Source organism: Purpureocillium takamizusanense, chromosome 2 (genome assembly GCF_022605165.1).
Source record: "Purpureocillium takamizusanense chromosome 2, complete sequence".
NCBI lineage: Eukaryota > Fungi > Ascomycota > Sordariomycetes > Hypocreales > Ophiocordycipitaceae > Purpureocillium > Purpureocillium takamizusanense.
Genome location: NC_063069.1, coordinates 2,269,786 through 2,295,366, shown reverse-complemented (window position 1 = coordinate 2,295,366; position 25,581 = coordinate 2,269,786). Strand labels below are relative to the sequence as shown.

Below are 25,581 nucleotides of genomic sequence, written 5' to 3'. Positions count from 1 at the left end.
ACATGGATAGGTTTTTAGCTCTGAGGATCCTCTCAAGATGCCGTCTATAATAAACTCATCAATATGGTGAGTTGAAAAGTGCAAACGCCGGTTACTAATGCTATACCCGATCCATTATCAGGGGTGCCTGCCCCTCAAGTATGTCTATGCATGTCCAACCCGCCATTGCATCGTTCAATCGTAGCTCACCGTCTCATACTTGCTCTTTGCCCGGATCGTGGGACCATACTTGAACAGCACCCAAGGAATCGGGAGCAGAGCGATGGAGACGAATCCCAACAGGCTCGTGGCCCAGCCTATGCCCAGCGACTTGTACACTTGGCTTGCGTCAGCATCGAGGCAGAGGAGGAAGCAAGCCGCCAAGGATCAGGAGACTTACTCTGGATGGTAAACAAGGGAAACGCGCCGGCGAAGCCGTACCGCGCCAGGTTATTTGCGCTCACTGCGCTCGCAATCACGCTCCCGTGGTACGTGTCCGCCTTGTACTGGATGGCACCGACAAAGACGCACAGGTTACCCCACGCAAAGGGCACAATGGCCACCGTGGGGCTCGCCCACGACACGCCGGAGCGCGCGGTCCACGCGAACCAGAACAGGCCGACGGGCAGCCCGAAGCAGGATATCATCATGGGGTAGAGGCGATTCTCCGGCGGGATGCGCCGGAGCGGATGTCGCGCCGTCCTGGGGCGGTAGATGAGGACGTCGCACAGCAGGATGGTCAGCAGGCCGAGGAAGCAGCCGACGACGATGGAGAGGAAGACGAGACCCGAGTGCTCAAGGTCGAAGCCGTACACGAGTGTGAAGGTGTACGGCACGGCGGCGAAGAAGCTGAAGAGGATGCCGAAGTTGACGGCCACGTAGAGGCACAGGAAGGTGACGATGGGCTCGGTCGCGAGCATGTGCAGCGGGCGGATGAGGCCGACGCGGGCAAAGGCGCCGAGCCGAGCCGTCAGGGGCGCCTGCGGGGGCACGGCCTCGCCGCGGCGCTTGGCGATGCGGCGCTGGATGATGGGCGCAAACGTCTCGCCGTTGAAGGGCGTCTGCAGCATGCAGAAGATGGCCATGAAGAGCAGGGTCCACTGCGTCCAGCGCCAGTCCTTGCGGCTCACGAGGAACGAGCCGATGACGGGGCTGTGTCGACCCTTGCAAGTTAGCCAGCCATCACAGGCAGGGGTAGGGATACGCCAGAGAGAGAGAGAGAGAGAGAGGGAGGGAGGGAGAGAGAGAGAGAGAGAGAGGCAAAGGGGACAAAACGCACCCGAGTCCCGGTCCGAGAAAAGGCATCAGGATAAACACGGCCGACACGGGCCCCCTCGTCTTGGGCGCAAACGTCTCCGAGATGGTGGCCGACGGCACGGCGAGGAGCGGCGCCCAGCAAAAGCCCGCCATGAAGCGCAGGAAGCACAGCGCGCCAAAGTTGTGCGTGAAGCCGGCGCCGAGGGTGAAGAGGGCGCCGAGCGGCATGCCGTACAGGTAGATGGGCCGGCGGCCAAACGTCTCGGACAGCGGGCCGCCCATGACGGGGCCGAAGCCGAGGGCGAAGACGTACATGGCGAGGGGCACGAGGGCGGTGGTGCTGCCGACGCCGAACTCGTCCATGAGCTGTACGCGGGCGGGACTCATGATGGACGTGGCGATGGAGCTTGAATTTTCGATATCGTTGTTAGTCGTTTTCGCAGCAAAAGTAGTAGTATCATCGCGGGGGTTGCCGACGCTCTAGGGCGTCAAGTCTGCCAGAAATAGGGACTGGAGGTCCAACTTACGTGACGAAGCCCATGGACGATACGGATGTAATCTGCAACGTCTTTCTCCAAGCCGGCCAGTTGCGCGGGTTCTCGGGGTGCCGGTCCCAGTCGATGTCGGCATCCGACGGCTTCGCAGGGGCAGCCTTCTCCGCGTCGTCGTCGGCACTGGCGACAACTGCAGCGGGCGCATCCACGGGCATGTCGTTTGTGGTGTCGACCTCGGTGTCAGTGGTGTCGCCGCCGGCGGGCTGCTGCTCCGGCGGGACGGCGTCGTCCTGGTGCGTGGCCGGGACGCCCTCGACGGCCGTCATGCCGGGCGGTTACACGGGCAGTCTCAGGGCGTGTAACGAGGAGTTGAGCGGATTGGAATGTGCACTGCGCGAGGGACCTTAAAAATGAGTCCTTTATTAGGTTGAGTTTGCAGGTGTTGTGGTCCGCCGCGTTTCACACGATACTTGATGGATGCAAGGTGCAGCTCGTATAAGTCGTCGTTGCGCCGCCACTACCACCTCCGTTGGTGTTGTTGCAAGTTGCCTGATCAAGAGCAAAGACAATGAAAATAAGAAAGCCCATCACCTTTCTCGACGACAAGACTGATCAACAGGCCTAGTGGCCTCTATATCTATGGCTCGCATGGCAGCAGCGGCGCAGGCGCAAATGTCGCCGGCGGATTTGTCACTAGCTACTACGTTAGGACACAGACAGACACAGCCGGGCGCTGTCCAGCAAAGGCGCACGGCTTTGGCTGTGTTCAGTAATCACCGTCCTCGCCTCCCGCCGCAACTGCGCGAGCGGCCGGTGGGTCCGTCGTTGCCGAGGGATTGATTGATGCTCAATCGAGCCGTGGTTGGATTATCACTGATTCCCACCCGCCGCCCCCTTTTAAATTTTAAAATCCAGTTTGCTGGCGGTTCTATCTTGTGAAGCAAAATCGAGATATGTTGAAACAGACAAGCGAGGCGCACATGTGGTCGTCTCTTCTACATTAGATGGGTGCATCTATGTCTGCGGGCCCGCTGCGCACGGCCGGCCAGCAGGCTGGGGGTACCCTGCCAGACACCGCGTGTCGCAGCGTTGCACGGCATTCTTTTTAGGGCTGAGAGAGGCCGACCGGGAACAGAGAGGGAATACTGATGCTGGCCCAACTGCCCTATTGTGTCCTGGGTGCCATTGGGTGTCTCGCCGTGTGGCGTCCCATGGCGACGGCCGCCACCAAAACACGGCCGAGGCACGCGGCAACATGGACAAGGTCGAGATGGTGTGCGCCGCTGAATAATTGCACAGCCGTAGGTAGTTGTGCCGCTAGATTTGACGAAGCTTTGCTTTTGCTCTATGCAGCCTTGCCGGCTGAAATCTGGATCTGTCATGGGTTTCGACGACTATTCGGCGACTTTACGTCACGAGGCCCCCCGGTCCAACGCTCACACACTGGAGGTAGTAGATAATTTTGTGCCCGAGATGATGAGTAACTCCAACCCGCGCGACAGTCACGAATCCCGTTCGCCGAGTAGCATGCCCCGTGTAGTGTAGATGCAGAAATTCTGACGTGCTTACTACGGCCTTTGATGTGATGAGAGAGGCACAGGACAATGGTTATAGTTTCGGCGTCCACGGGCCTGATTCCAAACAAACTGTTTCCCCTCCAGTTCAAGAGGAGGGTGGACGGGCAGTTCCTGATGAAACACGACACGGCGGCAAGCTCAGTGTGGGCCCGTGTTTCCGGCAACTGCGTTCCAGATGGTTGGGTCAAACGAGACGTCGTGGAGAACGGGCGTGTGTGTGTGTCCCGTGTCCCGGGTCTGTGCCGGCCTCGGGCACCCTGAGCGCAAGCAAGTGCAACTCCCTTGCCCTGGCCGTGCACACACAACCCCGGGCCGTGAGACGCCCTCGCCGTTACCGGTGACCGATTCGGCGCACTGCCGGAGGGAGGCCCCACCGGAGCCCGGCCGTCTCGGCTTCGGGCCGGGGCCGGCCACGCACGGTGTTGAATATGCGAGCTTGCGGCTGCTTGCAGCACGGGCTCTTTGGTAGCAAGACGCAGAGGCCATGCGGTCCGTGAGAACGTTTCTCGTCTTATAATAAATACGTTTTTTTGACTCTATTCTGTGTAGGGATGGGGCCCGGGGGTCTCGGCGTGACTGGGACCTGGCTGTGGTAATGACTTGCAGCGGGTTGCTATAGTGGACAGCCCAGACCCTCCCGCGCACAGCACAGCACGGCACAGGAGGGGGTGCGTGATTCTTCACTTCTCAAAAACAAACAGCTGCGAACCCCACGGCGATTTCCATCTGTCCCATCAGCCGCCCGCACCCGTCGATAAAGCCCCCTCGCCGCAGTCGACATGCGCGCCCTCCTCGAACTGACCCTACCTACGTAGCCCGTTCCGCTCCCGCATCGACGTGTCTGTCAGTCACGTCTGGTCTACTTCTCTACCAAACCCCCCACCTCCCCCCATCGCGAACATCATCACGAATTGACAGCCTCGCCATGTCATCCGCCGCCTCCTCCCCCTCCTTCGCCACGCCCCTCCCGCAGTCCCCGCGCTCGCCCGTGCTAGAATGGCGCTTCCCCAAGCCCTACAGCCAGTACGTCCTGACGGGCCGGTCGCGCGCCGCCTGGCACACGAGCTTCGTCGTGCCGCAGCTCAACCTACTGCTCGACGCGGGCCTCTGCGTCAACAAGCTGCGCCCCAAGCACGTCTTCCTCACCCACGGCCACAGCGACCACACCCTCCTCGCCCCCGCCTTTGTCAAGCGCGACGACCCGCCCGACGTCTTCTGCCCCCGCGAGATGGCCCCCGCGTTTGACGACTTTGTCCTCGCCAACACGATGCTCAACCTCGGTGGGCTGGTGCGCGTGGCCGACGCGGCGCGGGAGGGGCTGCTGCGGACGGGTGACGGCGATGGTGATGACGGTGACTGCGGCGATGGTGAGGGTGAGGATGAGCGCGACGGCGACGGCAGTGGGAGACGGGAACGGAGCGCCGACGAGCGTGCCTGGCTCGGCACGCACGTCACGCACGGCGTCTCGCCCGGCGACGAGGTGCCGCTGCGGCGCGCCAAGGGCATCACGGCGCGCGTGTTTGCGTGCGACCACACGGTCCCCTGCGTGGGCTACGTCTTCAGCCAGACGACGCACCGGCTGCGGCCCGAGTTGGCGTCGCTCTCGGGCCCGGAGCTCAAGCGGCTGCGCGAGGAGGCGGCGGCGGCGGCGGCTGCATCATCGTCCCCCTCCGCCGAACACGACCCATCATCGTCACCGTCGTCACCGTCGCCGTCATCCATCACGGAGCCGCACACGGCGCCCATCTTCGCCTTCCTCGGCGACACCACGGCAGCGACCCTGGCCGCAGCGCCCGACTGGCTCCGGGCGGGCATCCCCGTGGTGGTGACCGAGTGTAGCTTCCTGCGCGACGAGCACGCGGCGCAGGCGGAGCGCACCAAGCACACGCTCTGGCGCGACCTCGAGCCCGTGGTGCGCAGGTGGCCGCGCACCACGTTTGTGCTCATGCACTTTAGCCTGCGGTACAGCGACGCCGAGGTGGCGCGCTTCTTCCGCGACATGGACGACGTGCCGCCCAACATTGTGGTCTGGGCGGATCCCGAGGCCGAGTGATGGTCTCCTTTTCTTTACGAGGGCAGGTTGTTATGTGTGGCGTTGAACATGGGCACGATGAAGTGAGTCTGATACCAAGCTAGAGTACAGCATAGTTAGTACATAGACGGGCGCGGCGTTGGCGGATACACGGACAGATAGACACGCTTGTTGAAAGGGTAGATGCATCGGAGATCCAAGCACCAGATGAATATCAAGACAGGCCTCTTGCCATCCTTGGCAGAATCGGCAGCACACAGTCATACAAGAGTCGCCCGTGACATGGCCTCATCTCCATCATACCGTGCCAATCACAGCACCCGTCGCCGCATCTCATGATCTCCATCTCACACACAGCACCACCTCTTGGTGCTAGGCGGCGTCAATACAGAAATCCGAATCCAGATCGTCCGCGGTTGTGCCAATCTTGCCGTATATATGTGTGGCACGTACTAACTACGTTGGTTACCTCCGCACTATCCCTATCCAAGCGCTCCATGTCCCCCGCGCTCCCCGTGCCCCTCATCCCGCCCCCGCAAGAAAACCGGGCTGCCCAGGATCTTCGCAGTTCCTGGCAGACACGCGCAGAGCGAGAGAAAGAGAGCTGCGTGTGACGCAACCCAACGGCTACACGGCCGGCCCGAATGTCCCGATGGGAAGTGTGTGTGTGCCTTCGTTTCTTGCTTGACGGCTGTGGACACACACGCACACACAATGGCCAAGCCTGTAATTGAACATCGTCCGACGCCAGTGCGATCGGTCGAGGGGGTCGGGAAAATTACACTTGTAGTTTAGTTACATGCTCCCCATTGACGGGCTGGCTAGAGCTATCTCGCCGGCGTGAGGACGTTCGTCGCCCGCTCTCGCCATTCCGCGCGTTGCGTGCGTCCTTTCATGGCGTCATGATTTGAACTTTCTTCGAAGCCCCAGCATCCATACTCACCGTACGCACGCACGCACGCACTGGCAGATTTCATGAATTGCCACCACGCTACGGCATTCTCTACAACTCACTCCAATTAACTGCGCATTTCGCCATTCCACTTCGTGCTTCTGCCCCCAATTCCCTGCCTTTTGATTCCGTATACAACTTACACTTATCCATTGCGCATCTGCAGCAAGGGTCCGATCGTCAGCCCCGCCATATCATTCGGAGGACCTCCCTCTGTGCTCCTTTGGCAGAACTGCTTGATAGTAGTAGCAGGAGGAGGAATAGGAGGAGAAGGAGGAAGGGGAGCTGAAAAGCCTCCTTCAAGCCAACAAACTTGAAGCTGAATGAGCACAGCCCTACGCGGATCCCCCTCAAGGAACCAACCCAACAACTTCCGATTACATTCCTCCCTCAGAGCGAACTCGTTGCAGCAGGCACATACGAGACGATATCACAAGCGGCGGACCCCCGAGTTTCGACGATCCGTGTGTCTCTCCCATCAACAGCTTTTCTGCGCATACAACGTCACACGCGAGGCCATAGCAAGGCAAAGAAAAACATCCCAGCCCAGCATGTGCTTCCACTTTGTCTCCTGGAACGCCTGCCCCGTCTGCTCCACCACCTTCAACCGCCGGCGCAACCTCGTCCCCTGCTGGAACGGCGACATTGCCTCTCCGCTATCCTCCTCAACCTCTTCATCCTCAACCTCTTCATCCTCCCCCTCGACCTCCACATCATCATCCTCATTCCCCTCCTGTCCATCGTCCCTACGCCGCCCCCGCGCCGCCATCCACCTCCTCCGCCACCACGGCCTCCGCTGCCGCAGCGGCCACTACTCCGAGTCCGACTCCGAGACGTACACCGACCGCCCCTGCGGCGCGTGCGCCGCCCGCATCGCTTGGAACAATACCCGCGGCATCGGCCGGGGAGGGACAACAGCTGCCGCGCGCCGGGACGGCGTACTGCAGCTACAGTCGGCGTCGTCGCAGTGGCAGGTCGTGGAACAGCAGGTCTCGTACGGCGGCGGCCCGGACAGGATGCCGCTCGGCCACATCGACTTGAGGCTGGCGCATGTCGATCATGTCATGCCGCAGCGCAGCAAAGCCGAGTGTGGCGTGCCACAGCGGGGGAGGCGCGGGCCGTAGGTAGGTAGGTAGGCCGGGGGCCCCTGGCGGTGGTTGATGGACAACCGGACCGTTTCTGGGATGGAACATGCGAGGTCTCGCATTCGGGATGAAAAGTGATGTGAGATGAAAAGGGGCTACATAGTTGTTCAGTTCAGATGACAGGGGCGCAACGACATCTCGGGTTTCATGGAAGTGGTAGTAGCCAGGCGTCAGGAGTCTTGTTTGGGCATGCTCTTTAACATATCATTTCGCATTCACGTGTTCTTTCGTTTCACTTGAAGAGCCTGTGAACAAGCTCCAAGTTGAAACGTCATATCAATGGAATTAATGTATACCCAATCATGGCGCTGCCCACGCCGATTATATGCAGGGCTGTGACCCAAAATCTTTAGACCAAGTATGCCGCGCACCACAACGATAGCCGTGAGCCGCGCCAGTCAATCCCTGCCGGCGTCTTATCTATGCCCTGGCGTACCGGTACCCAAACCCGGTTGGCTATCGTGTGTGCATATATCATGTTTGAGAGATTATGTTTGCGGATAAATCATGCCAACTGTTCCCTTCACGAGCCACCCTTTGCCACGTCTTTGGGTGGCTTCTTGACCGAGGCCTTGGGTCCCTTGGCCATGAGGTCGGGCTCGTTTATGTAGTAGGAGCTGCGCTCGGCGGTGAAGCGCTCGTGGAACATTTGCAAGTACGGCCCGGGGAGCTGCTCGCCGACGTCGATCTTGATCTGGTCTTGCTTGCCGGTCCACAGGTGGCGGATAAACTGACCCTTGCAACCCGAATCGCTCTCGGGGAAGCCGTTGGCTTCGGTGCAGGGCAGCTCGCGGATGTGCTCGGTGAAATTGTAGCGCACAAAGGTGCCGAAGCCGCCCTGGTCGGTGGGCTTTCCCGGTTCGTTGAGGCGGAATTCGGTGCACTCGGGGTACGGCTCGCCATCATCGGGGCACTTTTGCCAGGCGTCGAAGATCTTGTACGTGGTGGGGTTGTTCTGGGCGATGATGAAGCCCGTGTTGACGTAGAGCTTGTTGAACCGGTCCTTGTTGAAGTCGGTATCGGGGTCAACGGCCAGAGCGAGCGAGTTCCCGTCAGGGTAAAGCTGCCAGTAGTTGAGTAGCCATTCCATGGGCAGGTCGAGACGGTGGAAGATGGCGTCCGAGTCGATGTAGATGCAGACGTCATGCTCCTTGAGAATCTTGCCCATGATGGGCGGCTTCTTCCACGAGGCACGGCGGTCGGGGTATTCGCCAATGTTGATATAGTAGTACTTGTAGCCATGAATCTTGGCTGAGAGAATGTGAGCACATCTACTTCAGCCTCTCAGGGGTAATGGGGCAGTCGGGTTGCGGGGCGCCATCGTACCATAGAGCCAGTGGTTCAGGATGCCGAGCGAGATGCCGTGGACCTTGGGCGGATCGTCCCAACTCATAGTGTCCGGCCCAAAAATCTCGCCCGACTCTTTAAAAGGGCGGTTGTCAAGGTCGATGATGCAGAGGTTCTCGCCCATGCGCTGCTTCCACCGCGGGTCGGCGGGCAGCGTCCAGTCAAAGGCGCCCCATGGCTTGTACTTGGGTTCGTCGGGCTTGACCGAGGGCTTGCGCAGGTGCTTGAGATAGAAGCTGCGCAGCTCGGCGGCGTACTGCGAGGCCGTCGACTCACTAAAAGGCGGCGGGTTTTTTGACGATGGCGGCGGCGCGGGCGGCGTGTCGGGGAGCCCGTGGCTCGTCTTGTCGCCCGGCGTATTGGTCCTGCAATGGTTCAAAAGGTCAGCCACTGGGGGCGCGGCGCAACGGGCATTTCATGTCTCGGGTGGTTGCGACGGACGTTACGGGCAGTTCCCACGAGTCGAGGTGGTTGAATATCAAGCCGATAAAGACGAGGAGGAAGATGACCGCCCCGACGATGAGGGCGGTGCCCCTGGTGGACCGAGCTGAGCCGCCAAACATCATGATGCATGCATAATAATGCGGATGCTAACAGAAGAGGAAGCGGCCCGCGCCGTGGGTTCGGTCAATTCGCTGCGGCGCCGGGGATCTCGACGATATCATCAGTCTCGTATAGGGAGGTCGGCGAGGTGGAGGCGACGCGAGCGCGGGGCGAATTAATTCGGACGGCAGGCGCAAACGCAGCGGCAGGCGTCCCAGGCAAGTTCGGCTGCAGATGCGATGGAGCTTTGACGGTTCGACAAGCTAATTACCGCAGGGATGGTGAAACGAGCGTCGAGAAGGGACGAAATGCAAGCACCGGAACCGAACAAGACCGCGACAGCCACCTGTTGACGAGGAAAGGGAGGGAAAACAGGCAATGGAAGAAAAGGAGTCAACACGCCGCCGTCCTCTGGAGTCGCCGGGTGGTCGGGCCCAATTGCTCGAGGGCGGGAGGATGAGATGGGTGGTGGCGGCGGTGGACCAGGGCCGGCAGGTGGGAAAGATTGTTTCTGGGGCGAGATGGCACGCGCCCGCGCACCCGCTGGCTCGCAAAAACCTAGCGGGAAAAAAAGACACAGGCAGAAGATAGGGGCGGGTCGGGTCGTCTCTGTGTGTCCGTGGCGTTCACTGGGGGGGAGCCGGGCGGGACTGGAAATAAGTGATGACGAGTCCTCCCCCCTCCTTCTCCCGCTACTAGTACTAGTCGCGGTAGCAATAGTATGCCCTCGTGGTGTTGGGGGGTTTGTCTAGGCGTCAAGGCGAGTTGAGGGGGGCCTGGACGGGAGGCAGAAGGAAAATAGGGCCGGTGCGTTGGCGAGGGTTCCGGGTTGGCGCAAGACATGGCGGGCTTGGCTAGCATCGCCAAGGCCATTAGCTGGTTTGTAGAATTGCCTACTCCTGCTGCCACGAGCACGTCGCATCCATGGTGCTGTTTTAGGTATTGCAGACCAGGCAATTGGTTGCGTTGAGCTGGCAATGGAGGTCAGATCGGATACGAGCGCGTCATGTTGCCTTCCCGGGCAGTCCACGCCGTCGGTGTGCGCCTGTGAATCGGTCTGGCAGAGCAGACACATCAAGGAGCGACCATAGATCCAATACCAGGATGCCCCTCGATCTTCCTCGTCATTGACTACGAAGTACCATATCCGAGGCGTGGTGGAGGCAAGTGATCACGCAGCCGCAATGCGCTCGTCCGTGCTCGACTCGCCACAGCCCTGGCAAATAAGAATTCGTGTTGGCCGTCGTGCGCTGTTCAGCCTCAGTTCAGCTGCTGCTGGCCGCGTCGGCACCGAGCAACGAAACCACGCACATGGACAGACAGGCATGGGCGAGGGGCCCCGAAGCGCACCTGCGAAGAAGCACCCGACGTCCTTGGCAGTGCTTGACTCAATGAACCATGGGTACTATACTTCGTACTTTGCAGGGGGCGGCACTGGGCATCGCCGCGCGGGAGCCTATCACGCCCGCCGCCAAGAGCCTCCACGGGGCCACGCTTCCAGCATGCCCCATCCTTGCCCGTCTAAGTTGTCAGCGCTTAGTACTACTATTCGCCCCCCCTCCAATGCCACCGCTTCGGCCCCATTGACAACTGGGGATGGGCAGGTCCCAGGGGATGCGATGGGAGCAGCCTGAAGCATGAGTTTGATTTCGGAGGCTGGGCGGCAACAACCGGCAGAAAAGGGTCGTCAATCATTCCAGGCGATATACCGTACAGTATGCGTACTTCACAGGGAAGGAGGTCTCGTCTTGCAGCAGGATTGCCCTTCTGCAAACTTGTGTCCGTGCCGCCACCCTCACCTGCAGAAAACCGTTGGTGCTTGGCTAGCCCATGAGGACATACTGTTGCTGCCGGCAGTGTCAACACACCAACGCTATGATTATGTTGCTCCCGTGTCTGAGACGGACGGCAGCTCCCATCACACACAACCGTCTGACCACGTGCTTCTCCAGCAATGTGTAGGTATGCAAGGGCAGGAGCTCGGAGGTTCTCCTTCTAAACAATCACGTTCCGCTTCGGCGCGGCAAGGAAAGTTTTCATGCAACAGTTGATTCATTCTACCTCGCACATATGCGTGCATGCAAAGCCCCTGTCCGTTGGCTTCGGCGCTCGTCAAGCCGGGTTGAAACGTTCCAGGTCGAACAATGAACCTTGGTTGCCATGATACAGCCCAGCGCCTTGGCGTGCGGTAAGTAGTAACTGCTAACTTACTACCATGCAAGGCTCGTCCGCAAAACAACGACGTGAGAAGCCATGGGCATGGGCACATAAAGTCCTACGTCCTACAAAACATGTGCTTCATGCGCCGTTGGCCCGGTCTAGCACCAACTTGTTGACAAGGTCGCACCGCGCCCGCAGCTCCGCCGGCATCGTCGTCGCCTCGAACCTTTCCTCGGTGACGTTGTACATGCGCTTGTCCGCGCCGTACGCCGGCCACGCCAGGTCCTCGCCGCGCACCAGCGCCAGCAGCTTCGACTGGAACGCGAGCACCAGCTCCGGGTCGTTGACCGGCGTCTGCTCCTCGTCGACGTAGAAATAGTCTGCTCGGGGAATTTCCTCCTTTTGTTAGCATGGGCCACCGAGACGAGAACAAGGAGGTTGCGAGCCAGATCTTTGAGGGGGTTTTGCCAAGGGGACATGCTTACACAAGAGGTCCTGTCCGTGGACGGCCGGCGGCGTTGACATGATGTACCGCCTCGTCTTGCCCGGCAGCCCATTGGCCAGGTTATACGCGTTGCATGCGAACACGGCGTCGGTCGTAAAGTCCCACGCCAGCTCCTTCTCGCTGCCCGGGCGGTAGTACAGGTCCAGCAAGGCCTGCACCGTAGCGTTGCTCGCCGTCGGCATCTGCTGCCGCACCATGGTTGGGAAGTAGCCCGGCATGCCGTCGTCGTGCGACGTCTCCTTGCCCTCGCGCGCCATGGTCCCGACGACGAGCCTCGACAGCCCGCCGTGCACCCTCCCCTGCCCGATCAGCACCGACGGCATGTCCGGGATCAGCTTCCCGTCGGGCGCCGGGCCGAACCCCATGACAGGCCCAAGGGTGCCGCCGCCGCTCTCTGTGGGTGTGTGGCTAATGAGCTGCTCGTTGATGCGCAACATCGTCGTCTCAGAGACGGATCGAAGGCACGCGAGGCTCGTGCAGTTGGCCGCCGTGAGGACCATGTTGAACATCTTGCGCTGCCGCGCCGTGACGTTGCGCCGCTGCGGCGCGGCCGGGGACGAGATGAATGCCTGCTGGAAGGGCAGTGGCTTGCCCTGCCCGCCGTTAAGGACCGTCAGGTAATAGATGATGCCCGCACCGGCGCTCTGGCCGATGGCCGTGATGCGCTTCCCGTGTCCGCCAAACTTGTGGATGTGCTTTGCCGTCCACTCCGCCGCGGCGAGGCAGTCGAGCATCCCGACGTTGCCGTCCATGTCCTCGTCTGCGGCCCACGTGAAGCCAGAGACGCCCATTCTGCCGTCACGTTAGCAGCAAGTCTCACCCAGAGTCGTCACATCGTCCAGAGTCGTCACATCGTCCTTGCTGAGACGATGTTTTGGCCGCCGCTCACTGACTGACCTGTAGTTGTTTCCCACAACGATAAACTTGCCCAGGCTCTGCCTGTGCATCAAGTCAAACAGCCCCATGGGGTTCATGAACATCTCCTTGTTCCCAAACGCGTACGCGCTCCCGTGAAAGTTGTGCAGCACCGGCACGTTGTCCCCCGGTCGCACGCCCTCGGGCACATACACGTCGAGGAACAAGCAGTCCTCGCGGCCCCAGGTCGTGCCATTAATCGCCGGAAAGGGCGCAAAGGCCGGCGCCGACGCGATGCAGTCGGTGCTCTGCCAGGGGACCTTGCCGTCCTGCACTCCGTCCACATGGGGGAGATTGGCGTCTGGGGCGCGGAAGCGCAGATCGTCGGTCGGGGCCCGGGCGAAGCGTATGTTCTTGTAAATGGCAACGCGTTGGCCCGAGGCAGTTGTGTTGACATATGTCGGGACGTGCTTCGCGTAACCAAGGTCGACCAAGCCAGCGGGCTGACATTGGTTCGACCCGGTGGCCGGGCTACAAAGCGCGCCCGCCGTTATGGCTGTGAGCCAGACAAAGGAGGTTTTGGGCAACATGATGAAATGCGATTTGCTCCGTGGGATCTGTGGGTTAGGCATCCCAACTCGACGGAAGGTGAGCCATGCCCTCAAGCTTATAAACCCGATTCATGATGAAGCTCGACAACCCAAACTGGGCAAACGAGCACCGCCGAGCAAATTCATCACCAGCTGACGACGTAACTAGTGACCCGTCTGAGGCTCAGGCAGCAGTAGTCACCCGAATGATATCATCGTAATACACCATGGGTTCAGAATTCGCGCGCAAGAGGCCCCGACGGGGGGCATATAAGTGTACGGCAAGCCATCATAGGCAGACAACTCACCCAAAGTCAAAGTCAGGGTGGGATTTGGGGGGGGGGGGGGCCAGAGGTTCAGCCCAGGTCTGGTGGGGCGCCGGCAGTCATCCGCGCTACCTCCCAAAGAGGAAAACGAGGACTTCCGACTCAGCCACCGTCTCGTCAGCTTCGTCACCCCGAGCTTCAGTTGATCCGACTCGCGACACCTCATAAAGCAACCCCAGGGCCGCACATCCCATCCTACCCGCCGCCATGCTCGTTTTCCTCATTCGGCCCCGTACAGGTCACTGCCGACTCGCAGCAGCGCTTGGCCGCAGCAGCCAGAGTGTGTGATCTGCCAACGAAGTGCCGAGCAGCTGCTTGCCAGCCAAAACGACCTCAAAGCGCAGAAGCTCTACTGCGTACTGCTAACAAACGACGTTCCGCCGCGTTTACCGTATTGAGCATCGTTCCGCCCGTCGCGACCTCCGCCATGGCGGGCGTTCCCGAGCCAGACTTCCGGGTCCTCTCCTTCATGCCGCAGCAGGGGAGCGCTGTGGCCCGGCGTTACCAGAAGCGCAAGGCGCATCACAAGTCCAGGGGCGGGTGTGTCGCGTGCAAGGGGAAGCGGGTCAAGGTCAGTCAGCCAGTCTATACCGTAGACAGACGACCATCGCAAGCACCCTATCTTGGCGGGGAACAAGATATTGACGGGGGAGTCGACAGTGTGATGAGGTCAGGCCTTGCTGCTCGCGCTGTCAGCGCAACGACACCCGGTGCAGCTACGGCTCCGCCGGCGAGGTAGCCAGCTCCTCCGAGTCCTTCTCGTCGTCGTCGCCGTCGTCGTTCCAGGTCACCAGGAGGCCGGCGGCGCAAATCCGGCAGCTGTGCAGGATGCTGTGCAGCCGCACGATCCCCTCTACCGACCTGCTCAGCAACTCGCCCGCCGTCACCGGGCTGGACATGTCGCAGGAGCCGACCCATCACGGCATCCCACGCATCGTCCTGATGCAGCACTTCCAAAGCCTCTACCCCGAGCTGCGGCTCGTCCTCAGCGGCGAGAACCCGCACCCCGTCCTGGCCCTGGGCATGGCCCGCCCCTTCCTGCTCGACGCCGTGCTCGCCGTCTCGGCCTCTCACCTGCGCCACCACCACGAGGCCCCCGAAAGCCGCCGACTGAGCCGCGTCACCGAGCACTTCCAGCAGGCGCTTGCCGTGCGGAGCTTCCGCGACGCGCTGCAGAGCCTCGCGCTCGACCAGCAAACGGCCGACGCCTTGGTGCTCGCGTGCATGTTCCTCAACCTACTAACCTTTTCCTTCGCCGAGGAGGACCACCTGCGAGACACGTGGCTCTTCCGCCCCGACGACCCGGAGCGGCTGAGTTGGTTCTCGCTGCAGCTGGGGCTCAAGCCGCTGCTCGTGGCCACGGAGCACTACCGCGACGACACCATTCTCGCGTGGATGTACGCGGCGTCGGACGACGACAAGGGCACCTTCTACGGGGAGAATCGGCACATGGACCGCGTGCCCGCGCACTGGATGACGTTCCTTGGCCTCGACCGCGAGGACCCACGCGGAGGCGGCGACGAGGAGGGAGACGACCTCCTGCGCGAGCCCGCGCGCATGCTCGCCGAAGTCCACGACCTGGAGCCAAACGACGAGTCCTTCTTCCTCTACGTCAACTTTGTCGGCGCGCTGGACATGGAATATCGGTTCCGCGACATGCTCGAGACCGAGGACGAGCGCGCCGTGTGGCTGTTCGGGTACTGGCTCGGGCTCATGTGCCGCTTCGGGTGGTGGTGGATGCTGCTGCGTGTGGACCGCGAGTGGCGAGCCATCTGTCTGTGGCTGAACCAGAGAGGCGTCAGAGACAGGCCGGGAGAGGAGGGCAGGATCTGGCGGCTCTTGATGCGCGACCTCGAGGCCGCGAATCGATGGCCAAGGCCCGGGCACGACTTGCCCACCAACGTGCACGAGATTCAGGACACCACTGTAATCGAAATACCGTAAATTCAAAATATGCCCGCTACCTACTTGCTCCAAAATCCAAGCAGTATAATACACCAGGTGCATCAAATCAGCCAGCGCCACCCTCTTGTGTCGTGCTCAATCATGGCGCACCTTGATCTGCCGGCACCAGTCTCGCCCGTGCGCAACCTGGTAATCGCACAGGCTCGTCTCCATGACAATGCCGACCAAGCCGGCGATGCATATGCCCGCGCTGTCGCTCACCGTCGTGGCGCTGAGGCTAAACTCGCGCTCCTCGGCGGGCACGTTCTCCATGATCTCGGCGAAGCAGTTGACGTACACGGCGCCGCCGAGCAGGCCCTCCCAAAAGATGATGACGAAGATGATGTACACGGAGGGGATAAAGTAGTAAAGCGCGTGGAGGGTGAGGAGCACGAGGTTGCCGATCTGGAGAAAGGACGGTATGTACAAGCGATGGATGCGCAGAAATGGCGTTGATGACCGGGAGATGAAAACGCCGAGCTGGTAGAGAAAGCCGTAAAAGGGGTAGAAGCCCCGGAGTTCCCTAAACGGCGACTGATCGACCGGGAAGAGCAGCGTCGGCGCAACGCCCTGGTTGATGGTGTATTCGGCGACGTACACGAGCAGCAAGGGCGCCATGTACGGGACGAAAAGCGCTCTGGCCCGTTTCAGGTTCTTCCGAAGCGAGCTTTGGTGCGCAGCGTGCGCCGAATATGCGGCGTGCGTGCTCGACAGACCTGGGGCGAGGAGCGCCGACGACGCCGCGCCGGGGGCCATTTCGTCGACCTCGTCCTGGGCCAGGTCGTCATCCGGCACGGTCTCGTAGTCCTTGTGGCCCGGACCGCGCTGCATCGGATCATGCGGCAGGATCCAGAAGAAGCTCACGAACATGATGGCCGGCAAGCACGCCGAGAAGAGCAGGCTGTCGCGGACGCCGAGGCGCCACCACTCGGTCAGCACGACGTAGAGGCCGGCGCCGACGAGCCCCGCGGCGCCAGTGCCGGAGCCCCAGCCGACAAGACTGACGTGGCCGTAGTAGTGGGACAGGCCGAGGAAGCTGAGCTCGCCGCCGCCGCTGCTGAGGCTGGCGAGGACGACGCCGACCATCTTGACGGCGACGGAGCGCGAGGGCGGGGTGAGGGCGACCATGAGCATGCCCGCGGCGGAGAGGGCGATGAAGACGAGGACGCGCACGCGGTAGGGCACGCGGTGGATGAAGTAGGGCGCGATGAGCTTAACGAAGAAGGACGGGACGACGTCGGCCAGCAGCACGATGCCTTTGGGGAGGGTGCCGACGAGGTCCTGCGCGGCGGAGAGGATGATGACGTAGAGGACATTGTTGATGAGGCCTGCGGACTGTTTAGCATGCACAGGGCATGGATGCCGTGCGTCGCACGAGAGAGCTCAAGTCACCTACCGAGCAGCCAGAAGGCGATGAGGACCTTGGTGTCCGGGTGGCGGGCCAGGGCGGCCATGCGAGCCGAGTAGGCCGCCCACGACGACGATGGCGCGCCGGGCATGGGCAGCAGCCCGGAGGCCGAAGGGGAGCGGTTGGTCATGACGGCGCGGATGGTCCCCGGGAGCTGGCGGCGATGTCGCGCAGCATGGCGGGGGATGCAGGAGAGCTGCTGCTGCAGTGCTTGCCAGGAGGGAGACAGATGGGGTTGGTGAGATGAGCGGTGGTGGATGAGGCTGGGCGTGACACCAGTGCCCTACCATGTGCCACATGGAGCCAGGTCACGCGACAGGGCATTTGCTAATAATAATAATAAGGTTCCCTCCTCCAGCTGGGGGGGCGGCATCTCACTAGCATCTCCACCACCTAGTAGTACACCAGCCAAAGTGAAACATCACTTTGACTTTAATGTGCAGTTGGAAATCAAGTGCTCCAACGGTTCCGGAAATCGGGTGTGTCGTATTCGCTTTAGCATTTTTGATGCCCCTGAAGTCATGCGATGCGACGTTCTCAATCTACAAGGTAGCAGCGTCCTTCCGCCCGCAGTACTAGGTACGTGCTTCGTACACGCTCCCTCTGCACCTCGACCACGCGGCGACACCCAAAGGAGCGTCGTCCAAGTCGACATAATCACGCCGAGCTATACTGCCACGGCAATTTTTGATGATTCATGTTGCTTGTACTGGATTTTGGACCGACAAGATGCATTGCAAGACTCGCATCAGACAAGCCGCATTCCTCCAATACCCCCGGCGCTACATTCGTCTACCGCAAACCTTCCGTCTCCTTGCTCGCCTCCGTCACGCTCTCTGGCGCCACCCACCCCTCGGCCGAGATGCTGTCAGGCACGCTCTCAGGCGTGTAGTAGTCGGCGCCCGTATACTTTTGGCCGCCGGGCCCGGGTGGGTTGCTCCCGACGTTTGCGCGCGAAGCCTGCGCGCCCCGTGTCGCGATGTCGTCGACGCCGCCCGTGCCGGAGACTTGGGGCACCCGCGCCGGGACGACGTAGTTGTCGTTTTGCATGGGCTGGCGCTCGTACGACTGCGCGATCTTGTCCAACGGGCCGCCTGCGCCCTCAAAGTGCTCGCCGCGAGTTTGTCTGACGCGACGAGATCCAGTCAGCTCAGCTGCCTCTGTGATGACGGCTGGTCCGGGTCACTCCCGTGTGAAGTGAGGTGGGGAAGTGTGCTTACCGCCCGCGATCGTCCAAGGCGCCACCTTCGCTGGGGGGGATGCGCTTGTTGAAGCCTCGATTCGTGCTCAGCTCGTCGCCGTAGTTGACCTCGGCCGAGCCAAACTTCTTCGCAGCCATGGAGTTGACGCCCGCGTCGTCCAGGCCCTGAGGTCGGGCGTTGCCCGTCTTGGACTGATAGGTGTTGAGGTCGGCCTCGGCCTGCTCAGCGAGCTTGTTGTAATCGGTCATTGTGGGGACGAACAGTGATTTCAAGTATTGTTACGAGAAGATTGTCCTACTACGAAACGTGAACCCTTTATTTTCCGTCTCTTATACCCAACCTTCCATCTTCAGCCAACAAGCGACGTCATCTGTATGACTTCACCGGAGGGGCCTATGATTTCATGACAGCTTGCGCGCAGAATCTTCATGTGGACTTCGTGGGTGTGCTTGAATAGCAACTGCTGATAGCTGTTCGCTGGACTCAATGCTCGGCGCAACTATCATGGAGAACCACCGTAACAGTGGCCGGACATTCTTGTCCGATCGCGATCTCCATCGTGCTGGTCGGCGACTGTTGCGAAGGTGACGGTGGAGAAAGGTACACCAGTGTGATGTAACAAATACGTATACAGCTCCATTTGGGTCTGCTCAAGTGGTACAGTATTTTGCAATTAAAGATGCCGCGGACACGAAATGAAATGGCGTAGCACGCCGGCTCTGGTTCAACTGCCTACCTTATTTCTTATTCCATGTGCGAGCGTGAAACCACATGCCACTCCCACTGTACTTCGTACCAAGTAGCAGTCTTGCAGCAGAAACCTGTCTGTCGCCTCCAATAGCGAGCGCCGGTAGTGGTGGCATGGCTTCCTAAACAGGCAGTCTTTGCTGAGGGAGCGGCAAAATGCCGGCTCGAAATTTCCCAACCCGCCGCCAGTGCAGCAGCAACCACCACCAACCTTCGTCTCTACTCTGCAATGTCTGCATGCGCATGCGCATAGTGGCGAGAACGAGAATCGGCGCCGACGCAGGGCCCATTGCTTCATTGCGCGATAGCACATCGACCACCGGAGGCATCAATTGAGCATCAACCCTGCTCCGCCTCCCGTCCCTGAAAGCCTCCCGCCGGATTGCGCCCAGCAGACGATCCACCATGGCGGACAAGTCGGACCCGGCGGCCTGTCCCGTCGACCACAAGACCCGCGATGCGTGGCTCGCACAAGCCCGCGCCGCCGAAGCTGCAAAGGCTCAATCCCCTAGCACAGTGTGCCCCGTCGACCACACCTCGCAACAACCGTCACCGCCGCCCAAATCATGGACGCAAACGCTCACATCCTACCTGCCATGGTCCTCTTCCTCCGGCGCCACGCCAGCCCCGACCTCTGCCTCGTCGGCGCCGCCTAGCCGCGGCGCGCTGGGCGAGAACCGCGTCATCTCAACTATTCCGCGCTCAGCCAGCGGCTCAGCAGCGGCGGCGGCGACGGCCTGCCCCGTCGACCACGGCGCCTCCGCCAACGCGCCCAACGCCGAGATTGAGTCGGGCGTCGACGCCTCGGGCAACTGGGTATATCCGTCTGAAAAGATGTTCTTCGAGGCCATGAAGCGCAAGGGCTACGACGCGCGCGCAACCGACATGAAGACCGTCGTCCCCATCCACAACGCCGTCAACGAGCGGGCCTGGCAGCAGATCAAGGAGTGGGAGGCACCCTACCTCGCGGAATCCAAGTGCGTTTTTTTTTTCATCCCCCGTCTTCGCGCCTCTAGAGAGGCAGGGCGGTATGTGTGCTGACAGAAGGTGCTTCAGATGCGACGGCCCCAAACTCGAGTCGTTTGCGAACAAGAGCACGCGCATGACGCCCACGGCGCGCATCAACACCATCCTCGGCTACACGGCGCCGTTTGACCGCCACGATTGGGTCATCGATCGCTGTGGCACGCGCGTCGAGTACGTGATTGACTTTTATGCCGGCCGCGCTGGCGGCCAGGCTGGCGGGCCGAGCTTTTACCTCGACGTGCGGCCCAAGCTCAACACATGGGAGGGCGTGCGTATGCGCGCCATGCGATGGACTGGGTTGGCGTAAGGGCGCGGATTGTATGTCGATGAGGTTGTGATGCTGTAAGAGTAGGACATGATACCATTGCATAGGGACTGGCGTTTGGGATTTATCATGTTGACTTGTAGCATCTGCAGAAACTGGACCCTTCTCTGTGCCTTGCCTGACCACCCTGTCCGACTCTGTACCAAATCACCTTGAAAATTCAACCCCATACCCAACCCCATTGGTCCCTAACCCCCATGTCATTCTCCAACCCGTTTACCCAAGCCTTCGTGCAGGCGCCTCCGTGCAGGCGCGATGTGACATTTGCGCGCATGTATCACAGCTTCCGTCCCTCCAGATACTTCAAGAGAGCCGCAATATCCCCAACCGTGCACTTGTGCTGCACCGGAGCCGGGAGTCCCGGGTCTCGGCCCCTCTCTCTCACCGTCAGGGCCAGCACCAGCACCATCATGACCAGGGTCGTGCCGGGCAGGGCCACGCCCAGCGCCATGAGGACGGCATCCTGGCCGGTTTCCAGGGCGAGCAGGACACCTCCGGCCCAAAGAACAAACGCGCCGGTCACGGTCGCGAGGTGCGTCGTCTGGACTTGGCCGTGGGTCGACATGTCGGATGGAAGTTGTGGGCGGTTGTGCTGCTGAGGTAGGAAGGGGGGCGAGCGAAAGGGCGTTGTTGGGCCTTGTTTGTTATTTGGTGCGAAGGGGATGGATTGTGTTGATCGCCCGAAAGAGGACAGGCGATGGCAGTCGAGTCGAGAGTGTAAGATGACTCCCGTGTAGAAATTTAGTGCGAAGAAAGGTCGTATGCCCTGTTAAATTGCTTCGTTGGCAGCAAGTATCTGGGCTGCGGAACCGGTCGGTACACGTCAAGAGTATGATACCGTGCGGTGATGTTGATCAATGGTAAGAAGAAAGCACACAAAGGAAGACCACGTCTGGGAACCGCGTCGTATTTATACAATACCATGCGCCTTCAAGTCGTGTTTACTGATTTGCGCATCGTATTGACTCTGGTAGGAGACAAACCTTGCTTCGGGCCGGAGGAAACTCTACCCTGACAGGGGGCCTCTCGAATTATATCACCACAAGAGCTATGCAAGCCACCGGGTCCCTAAGGAACAACATGGAATAACATAGCATGATTTACGCATGCCTCTGCGTGATGTACATGGCTACCAAGTCGTAAGAGAGGCCCCAGAGAAAATGTTGCCAAAGCCAAAATGACAAGCGAGTCTACTCTACTCGACGTGCTAGTGATCCACGCTGATCTTGGAGAAACACGTACTGATCCGAGCCGAGTCGCCACCCTCCAACGATCCGGCGTTGAGGTCCCACGAGTACCGCTCCATCTTCTCCCAGAGCAGCTCATCGCGGGCACCCCTATGTGGCCAATCGATGAGTCTCTCCGGGCTCTTATCATCCTTGGATCGGTAAAAGTCTTCTTTTCTGGCGTCTCCGTAGGGAACTCTCTTTTCCATCACGTAGGCCGTCTGCATAGCTGTGAACCAGGCAAGGAGGACATGCTGTGGCTCCGCATCTTCCCACATGATGATCTTGATCTCCGCCAGCTTCTTGGGCGAGCAGTAGGGGCGCACGAATCTCGTGTGCATGAATCCGTCGACCACGATGACCTGGTCTCTGGTCTCCGGCGGTCCCATGGCATCCTCGAAGCTTGTGGCGTAGTCGATACGGCAGACGGGCTCCTCTTCCGCGTTGGTGATCTTGCCGTTCCAAAACAGGATGCTCTCCATCTCGGCCACCTTCATAGGCGTGGGTACGTACCCCATGGTCTGGTACCACTCGAAAAGAATGCTGGCACGCTGCTTGTTGAGCGTCTTCAGCTGAACGGCGCGTACGCCTTTGAAATTCATGCGGAGGTGCATGTAGACCAGGGCAATCATCATCACGAGGACAACCATCTGGTTCTCAACCAAGTGGACGATGATAGTCCCGACGAGCAGGCCTATGAGGCCGATGGCGGTCTCCTGGCTGGCCTCCTTGGCGTTGAGTTCGGACAGATTGTCCTGCTGCGCAAAGTGGGCACTCAAGGCCGCCTTGCTCGCGCCCGCCGCGACGCCGCACACTGCTCTCAGCGCCTCCCCCACGCAAAGCGCCGCGGCCTTGCCAAAGGACCCAAAGTACGGGCTGAAGAGCTCGAGGAAGAAGGCAGAGTCGTTGAAGAGATCGGCGAGGAAGCGGTACTTTTTGGCCTCGGGCTCGATGACGAGGCCGAAGCGATGGGCGAATATGATGGTGGCGATGCGGGATGTGGCGTCTTTGAGCACCGTGAGCAGCATGGCGTACGTGGCCGACGAGTTGGCGTCTCCGACCCCCAGGCCCTGGAGCAGCGCTCGATTGGCGAGCAGAGACGTGATTGTCGAGAAGAAGGCCTGCAGGGAGTCGTACGTCTGGTAGGCCGTGTAGTCGCTGGAGACGGAGCTTGGGTACCCGACGGGCACAAAGGCTTCGAAGAGCCACTTGCGCCAGCCAAGCAGAGGAGGAAATTCTGGCGTTCCGAAGCCACGCTCATTCTCTCTCTACTTTCAAGTCAGCCAGTGATCCAACCCAAGCGTGTCCAACGGTTGCGGGCGACATACCATCCGGAGAATGCGACGATTGGGGAAGTGCAGCCATCGCTTGCCCCAATGGCCGGACTTCTCAATCTCTAGCAGTTCCACCGCCTTGCCGGAATTTACCAGTTCGGCGATGCCATGCCTCTTCGCCGGCTCGCTGTAGGGGTCCTTGGGGAACAGGTCGGTGAGCTCGAAGCGCCGCTGGCGATCCGTGAACTTGAGCTGCGGCGGCGCTGCGGAGGGCGGCATGATGCAGGGGGAAAGCCTACGGCGGCAGCATGGGAGGGGGACCTTCAGACCGCCGGCTATCAAGCAGAGGAGATGAATCAGTACGGCAGGCTTTGGAACAAATGTGCCTTGGGTGTGTGCGTGGATGCAGGCAGTAAAGGCGACGGCCAATTCTTGCGGTTACGAGGGCACAGGTGAGAGGTGCAGGTGTGAGCGGGCGGGCAGCTGGTGCAGGGCTGGAGTTCAAATGTGCTGGAAGCAACCTGCCCTGTTGCGGCCATACGAGCACGCCCATTCACTGCACCGCAACATCAGATGAACAACACCAATGCACATGCTTGCGAAATTAATTGCGTAATAGTATATGCGCTCGTTGATTGACGTAGTTGCACGCCAGTCAACTAATTACCTCTTCGCAGGCTGGCCGTTCTCGTCCACCAAGTATTCCTCAGTTCTGAGGGGGCCTTCGCCCACACTCGTCATAATTACCCTGCTCACGCCGTCCTTGAGCACGCTGGCGATGCCATCCTCCAGCCTCACGCTGGACTTGACGCCGGCCGAGCCCTCCTTCCAGCCCGTAACACCTCCCAACACGCCCGAGAACGCCCCCAGCACAGTCGGCGCCTCCTCGTCGAGGTAGTAGACCACGCAGTTCGGCCCTGCGTCAAACGTGTACGCGGCGATGGTCTTGCCGGCCTTGGCATTGATGCTCTCGACGGCGCGAATGGCCGCCTTGGAGATGTCGTTCATGTAAAAGATGGGCGGGTACGTGTCGGCGCAGCACGCGTGGAACGAGTTACTCTCGCGCATCGTCACCTCGGCGAACTTGGCAAAGTCGCGGGTCTTGACGGCATGCTCCATGGCGGTCATGTTGGCGGGCACAATGTTGGCTATCCGCTGCTGGAAGAGGCCCGAGGTGGCCACCGTCTGCTGCATGCCAGAGGTGGACGAGACGCCCTTCTTGGCCGCGCTGACGACGAGGATCAGCGCCCGCATGTTCGGCCAGTGCGACGCCGGGGCGACGAGGTCGGCCATGGAGTCGCTGCCGTCCTCCTTGTCGCCCATGCGCCACGCGACGTAGCCGCCGAACAGGCTCCTGCAGGCCGACCCAGAACCCTGCCGCGCGACTATGGACAGCTGTGCAGGCGTGTCGGGCAGCTCGTATAGGTTGGCAATGGCCTGCACCAACGCGGCGAAGCCAGCCGCCGAGGAGGCGAGGCCCGCGGCGGTGGGGAAGTTGTTCTCGGAGACGAGCTTGAGGCCCATGGTCGAGAGCTTGGGCAGCGAGGTATTGGCGGCCTCGAGGGCGGCCCGGCGCGCGCGCAGCTCGCGGAAGCAGGCCTGCGTACGGGCACCCGAGATGTCGGACTGCTCGCCATTGAGCATGAGGCTGTCGCCGGCAAACGATGTCGCACACGAGGCCGTAGTCAAAGTCCGCAAGTCGGCCTGGGAGAGCGTGACGGAGAGGGAGCTGTTGGTCGGGAGGTTGAGCTTGGGATCGCGTTTGCCCCAGTACCTGCATCGAGTCGTCGTCAGCCAGTGTCAATGCATTGACTGCTTCGAGGGAGCGAAGGAGGGGGCGTACTTGACAACGGCGATGTTGACGGGCGCCGTTGTGCTGGCCCGGTAGACCTTGGTATCCGCCATGCTAGCGACTGGCTCAACGCAGCGAATTCTCCCAAACGATGCAAAGTGCAATTGCGTTCCGGAGCTACCTCGCGGATCGTGCAGCGAGGGCGAGGCACGGCGGAGGTCTGGGAGCGGGAAGGGATGGCAGCAGAGCGGAAAGGAGGATGCGAAATTGCACCGCCCAGCAAAAAGAGACGGACGGCAAGGAGATCACTTGGGCTTTGTGGTCCTTAGCACGACTAACGTAGTACTACTACGTTAGTTAGTGCGGGGTCCCAGGCTGGTGCCCCGCCATGGGACCCCTGCCTGTGGTGGTTCCAGACGACGCCTCCCGTTCGCCACTGTGCCTCGGGCCACAGTGGTTTGGCGGAGGCCTGAAGTACTTCGTGACGAGGTTGACGATGAGGACAATGGGTTGGTTTGGCGGGGGCTGAGGCGAACCCTAACGCATATATTACTGTTAGGGGATGGTTTTGCGGAGGCATGGGGCTTGTTATACTGAGGAAGCAGTAGACAGGGTAGACAAATTCCCCAGGGGGCTACACTTGGTACGGGGTTGTTGTTGTGTGTGACAGGACTGCCGTATGAGGTGGGAGGAGGAGGCACATGGTAGCCGCATGTGTATATAAGCCCTCCCTATCTATTGGAAGATAGAGGAATCAGGTCCTCTACCCCCATCTATTAGGCCTCAATTGGTGACGAGCTTGTCTTTCAGGGGTCGCTGACTGAACCTACCTACCCTACGACCGTCCGGGCCGGCAAACTTGACTGTCCATTACT

General features: G+C 60.6%; 12 protein-coding genes across 13 annotated transcripts; 4 read left to right on the top strand and 8 right to left on the bottom strand.

The window, feature by feature from the left end:
- Positions 1-157: 157 nt before the first annotated feature.
- Positions 158-2,056, bottom strand: JDV02_002500 (uncharacterized protein; the record flags this gene model as incomplete). The annotated part of the gene is made up of 4 exons (XM_047983533.1): positions 158-317; positions 380-1,131; positions 1,259-1,642; positions 1,764-2,056. 4 exons carry the CDS (start codon positions 2,054-2,056, stop codon positions 175-177), a joined length of 1,572 nt encoding a protein of 523 aa, XP_047839504.1. The 3' UTR covers positions 158-174.
- A 2,001-nt stretch (positions 2,057-4,057) lies between these two features.
- JDV02_002499 (Ribonuclease Z) lies at positions 4,058-5,567 on the top strand. Its single transcript, XM_047983532.1, has one exon. The coding sequence runs from the start codon at positions 4,233-4,235 to the stop codon at positions 5,358-5,360; it is 1,128 nt and encodes a 375-aa protein (XP_047839503.1). The 5' UTR covers positions 4,058-4,232; the 3' UTR covers positions 5,361-5,567.
- Positions 5,568-6,045: 478 nt separating this feature from the next.
- JDV02_002498 (uncharacterized protein) lies at positions 6,046-7,742 on the top strand. Its single transcript, XM_047983531.1, has one exon. The coding sequence runs from the start codon at positions 6,615-6,617 to the stop codon at positions 7,413-7,415; it is 801 nt and encodes a 266-aa protein (XP_047839502.1). The 5' UTR covers positions 6,046-6,614; the 3' UTR covers positions 7,416-7,742.
- JDV02_002497 (uncharacterized protein) lies at positions 7,629-9,942 on the bottom strand. Its single transcript, XM_047983530.1, has 3 exons — positions 9,225-9,942; positions 8,763-9,148; positions 7,629-8,687 (listed from the first exon to the last, which is right to left on the bottom strand). The coding sequence occupies exons 1-3, from the start codon at positions 9,347-9,349 to the stop codon at positions 7,960-7,962; spliced, it is 1,239 nt and encodes a 412-aa protein (XP_047839501.1). The 5' UTR covers positions 9,350-9,942; the 3' UTR covers positions 7,629-7,959.
- Positions 9,943-11,359: 1,417 nt separating this feature from the next.
- JDV02_002496 (uncharacterized protein) lies at positions 11,360-13,723 on the bottom strand. The gene is made up of 3 exons (XM_047983529.1): positions 12,889-13,723; positions 11,972-12,783; positions 11,360-11,866 (listed from the first exon to the last, which is right to left on the bottom strand). Exons 1-3 carry the CDS (start codon positions 13,476-13,478, stop codon positions 11,625-11,627), a joined length of 1,644 nt encoding a protein of 547 aa, XP_047839500.1. The 5' UTR covers positions 13,479-13,723; the 3' UTR covers positions 11,360-11,624.
- Positions 13,724-13,906: 183 nt separating this feature from the next.
- JDV02_002495 (uncharacterized protein) lies at positions 13,907-15,724 on the top strand. Of its 2 annotated transcripts, XM_047983527.1 has the most exons (2): positions 13,907-14,333; positions 14,423-15,724. In XM_047983527.1, exons 1-2 carry the CDS (start codon positions 14,190-14,192, stop codon positions 15,704-15,706), a joined length of 1,428 nt encoding a protein of 475 aa, XP_047839498.1. In that variant the 5' UTR covers positions 13,907-14,189; the 3' UTR covers positions 15,707-15,724. The 2 variants fall into 2 exon arrangements, with proteins under 2 accessions (XP_047839498.1, XP_047839499.1); XM_047983528.1 differs by having other exon boundaries at positions 13,907-15,724.
- On the bottom strand, positions 15,691-17,373 carry BTN1 (battenin CLN3 protein). Its single transcript, XM_047983526.1, has 2 exons — positions 17,103-17,373; positions 15,691-17,034 (listed from the first exon to the last, which is right to left on the bottom strand). Exons 1-2 carry the CDS (start codon positions 17,242-17,244, stop codon positions 15,803-15,805), a joined length of 1,374 nt encoding a protein of 457 aa, XP_047839497.1. The 5' UTR covers positions 17,245-17,373; the 3' UTR covers positions 15,691-15,802.
- Positions 17,374-17,832: 459 nt separating this feature from the next.
- JDV02_002493 (uncharacterized protein) lies at positions 17,833-18,569 on the bottom strand. Its single transcript, XM_047983525.1, has 2 exons — positions 18,335-18,569; positions 17,833-18,240 (listed from the first exon to the last, which is right to left on the bottom strand). The coding sequence occupies exons 1-2, from the start codon at positions 18,562-18,564 to the stop codon at positions 17,907-17,909; spliced, it is 564 nt and encodes a 187-aa protein (XP_047839496.1). The 5' UTR covers positions 18,565-18,569; the 3' UTR covers positions 17,833-17,906.
- Positions 18,570-19,117: 548 nt separating this feature from the next.
- On the top strand, positions 19,118-20,984 carry CYT2 (Holocytochrome-c synthase). Its single transcript, XM_047983524.1, has 2 exons — positions 19,118-20,040; positions 20,120-20,984. The coding sequence occupies exons 1-2, from the start codon at positions 19,469-19,471 to the stop codon at positions 20,394-20,396; spliced, it is 849 nt and encodes a 282-aa protein (XP_047839494.1). The 5' UTR covers positions 19,118-19,468; the 3' UTR covers positions 20,397-20,984.
- On the bottom strand, positions 20,692-20,979 carry JDV02_002491 (uncharacterized protein; the record flags this gene model as incomplete). Its single annotated transcript, XM_047983523.1, has 1 exon — positions 20,692-20,979. One exon carries the CDS (start codon positions 20,977-20,979, stop codon positions 20,692-20,694), a length of 288 nt encoding a protein of 95 aa, XP_047839495.1.
- A 353-nt stretch (positions 20,985-21,337) lies between the features above and the next one.
- Positions 21,338-23,367, bottom strand: JDV02_002490 (uncharacterized protein). The gene is made up of 2 exons (XM_047983522.1): positions 22,969-23,367; positions 21,338-22,908 (listed from the first exon to the last, which is right to left on the bottom strand). Exons 1-2 carry the CDS (start codon positions 23,191-23,193, stop codon positions 21,622-21,624), a joined length of 1,512 nt encoding a protein of 503 aa, XP_047839493.1. The 5' UTR covers positions 23,194-23,367; the 3' UTR covers positions 21,338-21,621.
- A 128-nt stretch (positions 23,368-23,495) lies between these two features.
- MVD1 (Diphosphomevalonate decarboxylase) lies at positions 23,496-24,975 on the bottom strand. The gene is made up of 2 exons (XM_047983521.1): positions 24,758-24,975; positions 23,496-24,688 (listed from the first exon to the last, which is right to left on the bottom strand). Exons 1-2 carry the CDS (start codon positions 24,817-24,819, stop codon positions 23,578-23,580), a joined length of 1,173 nt encoding a protein of 390 aa, XP_047839492.1. The 5' UTR covers positions 24,820-24,975; the 3' UTR covers positions 23,496-23,577.
- Between the last annotated feature and the right edge of the window lie 606 nt (positions 24,976-25,581).